Below are 12,312 nucleotides of genomic sequence, written 5' to 3' on the forward strand. Positions count from 1 at the left end.
ACTACAGCCCAAGCTAAATACCCTTCACCTAATCAGACCCCACCTGTTCAGGCTAGGAAATAGCACTCCTATAACAGAAAAAAGAACTAGACTTCAGCTATGAGGACCGAAGCTCTGGGCTTGACTGTCACTTGCTGATCTTGACTAATCATAAGCTCTCTGAGCCTCAATCTCTTTATCAATGCATTGAGGACAAAAATCTCAACCCCAACTCCCCTCCCCTCGAGATTGTTTTGAGTACTCAGTGAGACAGTGGCCAAAGTATTACCCATAGATAAGTAAATAACTTAAGAATAAAGTAAGACAACAATGAACGTGGTAATCACAGTAATGACAGCATTTAATAAGGACAGAAAGACTGAAAGCAGCAGCAGCAACAACCAATCACCCTCCTACCACTGTTTATTAAATGCCTACTGTGTGCCAGGCTCTGTGCTAGGCGCTTTATTTATATCATCTCAGTAAAACCTAGTAACACCCCTGCAAAGTAAAAACCATGATTGAAATTTTCAGGCCAGGAAATTGAGGTCAAGACTTATAAAAATATTATAAGGTTATAATCAATCAATGCCCACAGGTCCATATGACTCCAAAGGCTCCTCCAGTCTGTCCTTTCACATTCCCTCTAAAAATGGGCTTGAAAAATGATTGTTGGATCTGTAACTGGAAGATTGCCCAGCCCTAACACTCTCTGTGTGTGAGACAATAACTGCTCTTCCCAGCTGGATAACCCCCAATAAGCACTCACTCACAAAGACTGAGAACATCCCGCCAACTCTACTAAAGATTTATACTCTCTGGGGCAGGAAATGAGGCCTTTCTGACCACACTGCATTAGCCACCCTGATGGACTTACTTCCATTCATAGTTTTGTAACCACAAGGCAGGCATACAATGAAGTTAAATTCTCTTTCCTGTGGCCAGCTTCTCACACAGGCAGCCTTCAGGCCTTCCAGGAACTGCCCATCACCTACCTGCTTCTTATCACAGGATCTAAGGCCTGAGAAGCCAGAAACATGACAAGAAAGGACTTATCTCTGCTGTGCCCTAATCCTATGTGCCCAGCAAACAGAGGATTAGGAATCGAAAGATCCTAACCCAGTTCTTGCTAATTGCAGATAGCACAACTTCACAAAAAAGTTATTTATATTCTCTGGGCCTCAAATTCCTCAGCAGTAAAAAGGAAATAATATCACCTACCTTGTGGAGTTCTTTTTAGAATTGGTATAACCTCTTTTTTATCTCTGTATCATATTCACCATCATTAAAACTGCCATGATAATACTATCTTCCCCTTCTCATCATTTTTAATTTAAGGTAGATTCTTATCAGCATCACAAGACTGTTATATGTATACAATGGAAATTGTGGTCTCTTATATTTACATATGATTTTAATGCTCAAGAATGTTCATATAGTTCTTAGTACAAAGTACAGCCCAAAGCAAATGTTCAATAAATGCCTTATGGAATAAATAAATATGTATTAGTAAAAATGAATAAATATGTAGTTCTTAAAGTTTATGATGTGCATTGCTTTACTGAATTTTTTCATTACTTTTGTGAAGTGTATATTATCATACACATTTTTTTTTTTTTTTTTGGCATCAAGGTCTCACTCTGTTGCCTAAGCTAGAGTGCAGTGGCATGATCACGGCTCACCGCAGCCCCAAACTCCTGGGCTCAAGTGATCCTCCGCCTCAGACTCCTGAGTAGCAGGCACATGCCATCACCTCCAGCTTCATATACATTTTAGAAATAAATACAATTCAGGCTCAGCGAGATCAAATGACTTGCCGAGGTTATATAAGTAGCTAAAGGTAAGCAACTAGGTCTCTGGATGTTCACACCAAAGGACAATTAATAAATCGTTAACCATAAGATGATTTTTAAAAGTTGGCTTACTCTAGGTGGAGCCTCAATACTTGGCATTTGACTCATAAGAGCCTAGTGAGATGTGTGCTATCCCTATTAATCATGACTTCTCCAGTATGGCAGGTGATTTCAATCACCAAAAATATAAAAGCAGGTTCTCAGCAGCTTTTCTAAGAGGATCTCAACTCTATTTTCATTGAAGAGGAAGTGCCTCTCTCAATCTCTAAGTTTTAGTACTCTCTGAACCAAGCACTCCTCCAGGCAGCTTCCAACCACAGTCCACCAGTCAACATTCCTGCTCTGCAATCAAAGAGTAGAATGCAAGGAAATCTTGAGTGCTCTATATTCCCATCATGGCTTCCTTCTGCTGAAGACAAGATGTTGGGTCAGTAGCTTTAGCAGTAAGGTCAGAGTTCTCCTGGCTTGATGAAATGAGAGGGACAAAAAGGTGTCACCAAGTAAATGAGGACTTCAATGTCCACTGGAATTCTGGGCATAGAGTCAAGGTAGGACAGCTAGATTAGGAGTCAAGAGAATGGATTTAAATCTCCTCTAAATCAGATTTCTCTCCCAAGCACCATAATTCTTAGTCTGGTTCTAGCTTGCTGTTGTAAGAAACTGTAAGTATTTCTAATGAGCTGTAAGAAGGACTAAAATTTAATCCTAAATAAAAATAAATAGAGGAGCAACAGTTGGTAGCAGATACTCACCTCCTGTCCTGTGGCCACATCCATTGCCGTGTACACGGTGCCGGAAGCACTGAACAAGTAAGGGAGAGAGAGGGAAAAAAACACAGATGTTCCATAAAGTGATGTTTATCAAATGCAGCTCTACACACGCTCTGGCAGTGTAAATGTTAAAAACAATAGCAGCAAAAATAATCATCTCCCTGCAGCTCTCCCATTCTCATATTTAAGAAGCCATATGTGGTAGTAAAGAGAATGTAGACTCTGGTGGCCAACAGAGCTGAGTTCCAATTTGAAACTTCTACCTAGTCCCTACCGGTTCTATGATCTACAGCAAGTTATCTAACTTCTCTGAGATTCATTTTCCTAATTTGTAAGTGAACATAAGAGTATTAAATAAATTAGTTCATGTAAAACACCTAGCCAAGTGCTTAAAATATAAGAAGCATTCAATGTATAGTAGTATCCTGCTCCTGCTTGCTTCGCTCCTGCTTGCTTCTCTCCGTTCCTACTCTACACTTGGCAAATCACTTTAATTTCTTTAATTTCTTGTGGCTTCAAACTCTTCGCCTCTAAGCAGATCTGTGATTTTTAACTAGGGTGAGAGTTGAGGGGAAAGAGAATTTCAAAATGAGTTAGAGGGAGATAGCTTATATATTTATCAAAAAGGGATATCAACTTCTAGAATACCGGTCAATGTTCTCTTAATCTGACTACTGGTTACCTGGGTGTGGTCACTTTTTGAAAATTCACAGTTGGATACTTTTATATGTTATCTTCAATTAAAATTTACATTAAAAAGCTATAACAACTAAAAAACTACAAAAACTTGAAGAACCACATTGAATAATCTAATAATCTCAAAATGCCCTTTCCATTCTGACATTATAGGATACTATGACCCTTCAAGAAAGTGTTTTTCAATCATTTATTCTGCCAAGAAAATATGTGAATTATATTTTCTTTTTTTTTTTTTCTTTTTTCTTTTGAGTAAGAGTCTCACTCTGTCACCCAGGCTGGAGTGCTGTTGCATGCTCACAATCACCACAGCCTCAGCCTGCTGAGCCCAGGTAACCCGTCTGCCTCAGTCTTTCAAGTAGCTGGAACTACAGACACATGCCACAGGCCTGGCTAAATTTTTAATTTATTGTAGAGATGAGGTCTTGCCAAGTTGCCCAGGTTGGTCTTGAACCCCTGGGCCCAGGCAATCCTCTCTTGCCTCTGCCTCCCAAAGTGCTGTGATTATCAGCATGAGCCACCATGCCCGGCCTCCATTTTCTATAGTTTGTAGCGTAAAACAGGTTTTTAGTTTTCTTTTTTTTTTGAAAGCAGTATTTATTGACAAAAAAGCTCCCACAGTGGGAGGGGACCTGAGGGAGTTGCCCTAGTTTTCACTTTTTAAACATAAAATGATATTAAGCATACTTTTTCAAATACATATACTCCCAGAAAATGTGAAACTACCTCACCCAAGGTAAAAATGGCCCTACTAGACATACATGTGTACACGTATACATGTATATACATATTCAGATAGATAAACAGAGAAGGGGGAAATAAATGCTAGAAATAACGCAAGGAAAGTAATCATGTTCATTTGAAATAACTAAAGCCCTCATTTAATGCCTATATCCATAAACCTTGCATATTTGTAGGTGAGGAGTTTACAACACATATTTGTAGCTGTATATGTCGTATATTAGGTACAAATAATGCGACTTGAAGAAACTTCAAATTCTAGTCTACTGCAACAATGCATCCTAAGCAAACACTGAGATTATGATTCCTGCAGAAGTTAGGTCAATTCTGGGAGAAAAGTCACTTGCAAGTATGTCTTGCAGCTAGAAACTATGGTCATCAGTTCCCTAACTTTAGCTGGGATCCTAGCTACATGCCTGGAAACTGTGATCATAAGATACTGGTATCAAATAAGGACTGGACTATTTGTACTGGCAGTTACTTCTTTGTTGCCTGATCATCCTATCTTCTAGCCATCTTCTGTTATAAAGCCAGTGTCCATCTTTCTATCCCCACTCCTCTCTGATCCTACCAGACATACTACCATTCTTTTTTTTGAGTTGGAGTCTCACTCTGTCACCCAGACTGGAGTGCAGTGGCCGCTCCCGGCCACCACAGCCTCGACCTGCTGGGCTCCGGCAATCCTTCCGCCTCAGCCTTCCGAGTAGCCGGAATTACAGGCATGCGCTACCACGCCCTGCTGATTCTTTTTTTATTTATTGTAGAGATGAGGTCTCGCTGCCCAGGCGGGTCTCGAACCCGCGGGCTCAGGCAATCCACTCACCTCAGCCTCCCAAAGGCGCGGGATGACAGGCTGAGCCACCGAGCCCTGCTACTACCATTCTTAAAAGACAAACATGCCCTAGTTTTAGGGGGATGGACATCATGAGACTAGGTCTTCATAATTACACAGTTCTAGAAAGCTTCTCTGGTCTATTGGTTAATACTTGATTATTTCTCCTTGAATAGACATATGATTAGACATATGAAGAAGTCCAAAAGAATAATTATCTTTAGATGTTAAATGGAGGAAAAACAAGCAAAAATTATAATATTACCAATTCATAATACTAGTATAGCATTTATATTTTTAAAATTATGAAATGTGGAGACATCTGCATAAACGCTTAATAAATATTTAATTCTTCCCTTAGCACTAACAGAAGCAAGGAAAGAACATTTGGCAAATGTTAACTTACAGGTCTCTTACACCTGTAATTAGAATAGAATAGAAAATCATAGAAGTTTTGGAGGTAAAAGGTCCTCAATTTACCACCCCTTCCTTAAATGTACAGAAGAAACACAAGTCCAGAGAAAAAACCAAGTTGACTTGTCCACACTTGTCTGTCTACCTTCCTGTTACATTCCTAATATCTCCATTTAACTACCTCAAAGAAATATCATTCCACATTACTCTGAGGTAAGCAAAATAATTTCTTCTCAAGATGTTAAATACCTTAAACCAGTTCTGACTCACAAAAGCATGTCAAGTAGGAAAAATACTGGAACCAGAAAAAAAAATGAGATTCATTCAAGCCCAGAGTTGTTTTGAGGATTAAACTAAACAATAATAGATATAAACTATAGAACGCTATATAAACATAACCACCCTATATCACATAATCCTTTATCTTATTTTCAGAAGTTCTTGGGAATGTAAGAAAGAAATCTGAAACAGAAAATATCAATGACCTCATTAGCAATACTAACACTGAGAGGCTTGTAGGTAGCCAGACATTTTTATTTTTCAGTTTCTTTTTAATTTTAGCTCATTCGGTAGGTCTTTAGAAACTCCTCCCTTTTTTTAACATAGAGGCATAAACTACCTAAAGTAATCTGCACAAATTTTAAATGCACAACTTGATTATTTGTTCATATATGTACACACCCATGTGTTCACCACCAGATTACCCCCAAAGGTTCCCTTGTGCCTCTTTCCACTCAACATCCCCCTCCTGGAAATAACCACTATGATAACTTCTATGATCATATATTAGTTTTGCCTATTCTTTAATTTCATATACACAGAATCACACAATATCTGTTCTTTTATGTCTGGCTTCGGTAACTCAACATAATGGCCAGACACTTAAAAAGACAGTACAGTCATGTGCCATATTAACAACGTTTTGGTCAATGATGGACCGCATATATGATGATGATCCCAAATGATTATAATGAAGCTGAAAAATTTTCATCACTTTGTAACAACATAGCAGTTGTAACATTACAACATAATTACTTTTAAAAAATAAATTTAGTGTAGCCTAAGTATACAGTGTTTCTAAAGTCTATGGTAGTATACAGTAATGTCCTAGGCCTTCATATTCACTCACCACTCACTCACTGACTCATCCAAAGCAACTTCCAGACCTGCAAGCTCTATTATAGTAAGTGGCCTATACAAGTGTACCATTTTTTATCTTTTACACTGTATTTTACCATACCTTTTCTATGCTTAGATGTACAAATACTTACCATCATGTTAAAATTGCCAATAGTACTCCACACAGTAACATGCTGTACAGGTCAGTAGCCTAGGAGCAACAGACTATACCACGTAGCCTAGGTGTGTAGTAGGCAACACCAATTAGATTTATATAAGTACACTCTGTGATATTCTCACAACAAAATCACCTGCCGATGCATATCAAAAACATACCCCCTTGTTAAGCGACACATAACTGTACATTACAATTCTGTTTGCCTATCTCCTTCTGTTGACTGTTGCCTCTGTATTCACAGTGCCTATTCACAATAGGAACTCTGCTAAGATTTGCTGAGTTCAGCACACTGAGGGCAGCATATGAGCTACAGAGAAGAATGAATGCCAGAAGGATGAATACTAGCATCCACCTAGAAAAATAGGTCCCATGACACTAGTAGAAGAGTCTGTAGTTCTGGGTCTACCATTTTTTGTTAGTGCTGGTAGGTCTTAGCACTAGGACAACAGGGTTCATCTGAAAAAGCAGAGCTACGATTTGGGAAGCTGGCTTTGTGCTAAGAAAATAAATGGTTCTCTCACTTTTACTGCAGGATTATTTTTAGCAACATGGTCAGCTAATGGAACATCTCTCATATTAAGCATAATTCTGCCAAATCTGAAGTCAGTCTAACATAACACATCTAAATGGGTGAAGGGTAAAGTAGACAAAGAAACATAAGGTTTATAAGAGGCAAAACAAAAGCAAAATCATATATGCTAGCACACACAATTTAAAGTAATTTCTCCAGGGTAAGAAAATGCCCCTACTAACCCTTGTCCAATCTTCTCAAACCGTGTATATTTCTTCTTAGGATCGCCCACACTCACTATGCTCCCTTTGAAAGAAACAGAGACCATGAATCATTTTTTTTCCCCAGATCAAGATACAAAACAGGCCCCGTGTTTCCCCAATCCCTGGAGTTGGCAAGGCTTAAAGAACGACCTCCAATACCCAAAAAACATACTAAGCAGGCCCTTAGTTCTTCCCTCGTAAGTCCCCACCAAAAGTTTCACCTTCTTAGTTGCTTTGATTCCATTTCTAAACACCTAAAAAAGCCATTCATTCATTGTTAAAATTAATTCATTCAATAAATATTCACTCATTTACTATGTACCAAGTCATATATGTTGAGTTAGGAATGAAGTGATAGATGAGACACCATTAAGACAGTTCCTACTCTCAAGAAGCTCAATCTCATGAAGGAGACAGATAAGTAAGCAAAAAGTTCCATGAAAATACAATAATTGCTGTGATAAATACCAAAGGAGAAAAAAAAAAAAAAACCAGACTAGAAAGGCTTCAGAAAGCTGATAGATGGGCTGATATTTACGGGATAAGTAACAGTTAGCCAAAGAGAGAAAGTAGAAGAGGTTTACAACAGAAAACACTTCAAGTGCAAAGACACAGGGATATGAGAGAGCTCATTGTGTTTCACAACTTGTATTCTAGACATGTGAACATTAAGGCCCAAAGAAAGGAAGATATTTCCCAAGGTCACACAGCAAACTGGTGTAAGAACTAAGATTAGGAGTTTGGTTTTTAGTTTCCCAGTCCAATGTGCTTTCCATTAATAACTGATTCCTAAGATTTGGTACTTTTCACATATATTACCTCATTTGATTTACAAGTGAGACAAGTATTAACATCCCTATTTAAAAGAGGAGAAAAAGGAGGTTCAGAGAATAATAGAAAATTGCCCAAGCCGGGCTCAGTGGCTCAGGCTGTAATCCCACGCCTTGGGAGGCTGAGGTGAGTGGACTGTCTGAGCCCGCAGGTTCGAGACTTGCCTGGGCAACTTGGTGAGACCTCATCTCTACAATAAATCAAAAATTAGCCGGGCATGGTAGCGTGCGTCTGTAGTTCCAGCTACTTGGAAGGCTGAGGCGGAAGGATCGCCAGAGCCCAGCAGGTTGAGGCTGCGGTGACTGGGAGCAGCCACTGCACTGCAGTCTGGGTGACAGAGTGAGACTACAACTCAAAAAAAAAAAAAAAATGAAAAAGAAAATTGCCCAAGACGTAAGTCAATGGCAAGGCTAGAACTTCAGCCCAAGTCTTAACTCCCAGGCCAGTCTGTTTTCCATAACTCTATTTATTTATTTATTTGTTTATTTAAGAAATCTATTTTTGAGAACAAGACTACATACAGGAGTAAACAGATAACTGAGGGGCTTTTCTTACTTCATTATGTTATGAGGCTCCAGAAAGGGGCAATTTTTTAAAGAGTAAAAAAAAAAAATGTTTTAAAGTCAAACAAGAATTATAAGGAAGACAGCTGCTAAACCAGAGAACCAGAATCCATGGCTTTAGAAAGCAATGCCAGTTTGAGATGTGGCCAAATCAGTCACATCAAATCCCTCCTGGAAGTAAGTAGGTACAGTGAATAAGTCAAAGACTTTGTAAAATGCTTTTTACAAGCCCACAGATCAACCTAGTCCTTCCTTCTAATATGAATTTTTCTGCAGTTTGCTGAAACACAGAAACAAGCTACCCTAATATATCCCAATTTCTGGCTGCTAAAGAAAGTAAAATGGAAATTTCTACTCTATAGTTAGAGGCAGCATGATCTACTGAATCATAGGAGCACAAACTTGTGTTCTAACCTCAGTTTTGTCAATTTTCAGCTGTATGATTTGGGGCAAGGTATCTAGCCTCCCTGAGCCTCAAATACCCTAACTTCAAAAATGAGGATCATAGTGCTTATCTTCACAGGGTTAATATGGAAATTAAATTTAAAAATAAATCAAGAAATGTGTTGCTTGTCATTTGGTACATAGTACAGCTACAGGTTCATAAAGTATTAGCTTCCCTTTCCTCTTTTTCTACAACCAAGATAGCATACCTATCTTCTTTGTCAATAGCAAAACATCAATAATCAATCACAGCACTCTTTCATACCAAGTATAGACAAGGCTTCACTCTTTCTCAACACAACATTCTAGACTATTCATTAGATAAAAGTTATCTGTCATTTCCACAACCCATGCCTGGGGTAAAGGGCGCTTTGTGCTCAAAGTGAGCTAACCACACTCTCTCCCATCACATCCCCATCCTAACGTGGTATCCAACTAAGGGATGTGAGACAGGGAAGGGAGGTACAGGAGCAGGGTGAGGAGAAACACAATCTGGGGGTAAGGCACCAAGCATGACTGGCCAAACAGTCACGTGGGCCAAGCCTAGGATCAGGAATGTCATCTCTGTGCTTGACCAATCATAGAGCAAAGAGAGGTTCAGAAAGCTAGAAATTCCTTACGTAATTTCTCCAAGATCTCTTCATCAGACATTTTAGGCTTCTTCTTCTGCTTCTCAGTATTCCGGGTCAAAGCATCTGGTGGAGTGGTGTTATTCTCAGTAGGTGAAATAGGAGACGTAGCCACATCCCGAGTTGGAGTAACAGGAAGTGGTTCAATCACAGACCGTGTGTATACCTGCATTGTTGGTGCAAAATTTTGTCAAGGCCAGTCTTTGTTAGCACAAGAGAATCTTTCCTAGATGTAGAGTTAGAACATCCACAGAACAAAACCCAATAAATGCATCCTTTCTCCTATGCCAAAACCCATATTAACCCTCCTCTGTACCCAAGCCCATCCTTTCTGGGTGAAATGGCCTTCCTTGCTCTCACTATACATAAAAGGGGTGAGAGTCTCAGCACTAAAAATATTCAACAGATGCCAGTCAACTTTCAAAATAAATTATTTACAGAAAATTCTTTAAAGAAATTATTTAAAGATGGGAATCTACTTCATCTGTAACATTCTATGCTTACCTAAGCTAAAAGAAATATGCTATATTTCCATAGCACTTTGCACTGTGAATACACTAAACATTATCTTCTATTGAGTTACTCTCTCTTCAAAGCCTGAACCCTTGCAGAGAAGGAACTACTCTTATTCTTCAAGAGGTAGTATGGTGTGATTTAGAATACAGACTCTAGAACCTGACTGCCTGGACTTATATCCCAACTCTTATTCTTAGCAACTGCATGACTTTGGGCATATTACTTAACTTCTTTGTGCTTCAGTTTCCTCATTTATACAATGGTGATAATAATGATATTTATCTTATGGGGTTGTTGTAGGAATAAGTTGATTCATATATATGAAATAATTAGAAGCATGCCCAGCAGACATTAAGCACTCAAATTTCAGTTTTTAAAAATATTAAATGCAATATTCATCCATTTACATAAACATTTACTAAGACTCTACTCTTTGCCTAACCCTGTACAAAATGCTGCCCTTATCCTCTCATTCTTGTGGAGGTGAGAGAGTCATAACTAAAAGACAGAAAGGGATAAATGTTATAAGAATTGAGCAAACTATATACTACTGAGGTTTAGAAGAAGTGATCATAAGTTATACTTCCCTTCTCCAGGAGATGCATCAAGGTATTTATCAGATTTTATCATCAAATTATCACAATTATCTTTTGGATAGGCTACAAGCTAAGGACAAGAGATAGGTGGCATTCAGTCCTGACTTCCTCCACTAACCACTTATCTAGCAAAAAAGCAAGCATTCAGGTAAATGTTTGATGGAATCAATCAATCAATAAACAGGACCCTTCAGCTGTATCTTAAAGGATCTTAAAGGCTTTTATGATGAATAAAGGATCATTTATCTATGATAATCATTTATCTATGATGATGCAGAGCTACTGGCAGTGGTGGGACTCAAACGCTTCCAAAGAGACTGGAGCCTAAATTCTGCACCTTGGACTGCTCAACCACACTGGCTTTTGACTGGACAGGCTTTTTTTTTTTTTTTTAAAGTTTTCAAACAAAGTTTATTAGAGGAAGAAGAGAGAAAAGAAAGGGAGACAAGCCAGAGTTGGCCTGGGTGAAAGAAACTGCTGAACAGGCTTCTAACAGGTAGAAATGGGAGAGAAGGAGAGAACTTTTCATGTAGTAGGAACAGCTACTGTTGTTCAAGACACTGAGATCAGACATTATGGCTTCTTTCCTGACTACTCTAGCATAAAAATTTTCAATTTTCTATTCTTATACCTGTACACAAATTATATCCCAAGACTTATATCGATACTTTCATGCCTTCTCCTCCTTTGCTTCTTCTGATATGTCTCTTTGAAGACAGAAATCCTGCCTTTTCCTTCTCTGGCTCCCAGCACAGATCTGCACACACAAAAATGTCACTGTGCTATGGTGGAAACAACCTGGAGTTGGGGTTAATTACCTGCATTCAAATCCTGGCTCTTTTGCTTACTAAGAGACTGGGCAGATCAATTCACCTCTCCAAATCTCAGCTGCTTCTTCTATAAACTAGGAATTAACAATATCTTTTTAGAAAGAAATGCTATGACGATCAAATTTATCAATCCATTCATTCACTCAATATTTACTGACTTATGATGCCTGCCAAAAACTACGATAAGCCCTGGAAATACACAAATACTGGGTTTCCTCTACTTTTGAGGAGATCATGGTTTAGTGGGGAGAAAATATTTTAAATGAACATGCTTACAGACAAAAGGATATTAGTGTGAGATATTGTGGCAACTCTCCAACTTTGAAGCCCATTTTTTTTTCTTAAGGTAACTTTGTGACCTACAGAAAAGATGATTTCACAAATTCTGTTTATAAGCTCTCATCCTAGGAGGCCATCTAATTACCTTGAATTCCTCCACAGCCTCTCCAATAGTCACTCAACCAATTTCTGCTTGAACACCTCCCTGAATACTCTTATTCCAGAGGCAGCCCTTTTTTTCCCCTGCATTACCATAGAGTTTAAGTTC

The 12,312-nt window shown here is 38.6% G+C and overlaps 1 protein-coding gene across 2 annotated transcripts in view; it reads right to left on the minus strand.

Annotated features, from left to right (window-relative positions):
- The window catches only part of PAK1 (p21 (RAC1) activated kinase 1), a 96,784-nt gene that overhangs the window by 20,997 nt on the left and 63,475 nt on the right, over positions 1 to 12,312 (minus strand). For both annotated transcript variants that reach the window (XM_021715744.1, XM_021715743.1), the window contains 3 exons: positions 9,815 to 9,989; positions 7,336 to 7,399; positions 2,585 to 2,633 (listed from right to left, as the gene is read on the minus strand). In XM_021715744.1, coding sequence (XP_021571419.1) covers positions 2,585 to 2,633; positions 7,336 to 7,399; positions 9,815 to 9,989 — 288 coding nt within the window. The remainder of the gene's footprint in view (positions 1 to 2,584; positions 2,634 to 7,335; positions 7,400 to 9,814; positions 9,990 to 12,312) is intronic.

Source organism: Carlito syrichta, unplaced genomic scaffold (genome assembly GCF_000164805.1).
Source record: "Carlito syrichta isolate Samal-C Ts95f unplaced genomic scaffold, Tarsius_syrichta-2.0.1 Scaffold307339, whole genome shotgun sequence".
Classification (NCBI taxonomy): domain Eukaryota; kingdom Metazoa; phylum Chordata; class Mammalia; order Primates; family Tarsiidae; genus Carlito; species Carlito syrichta.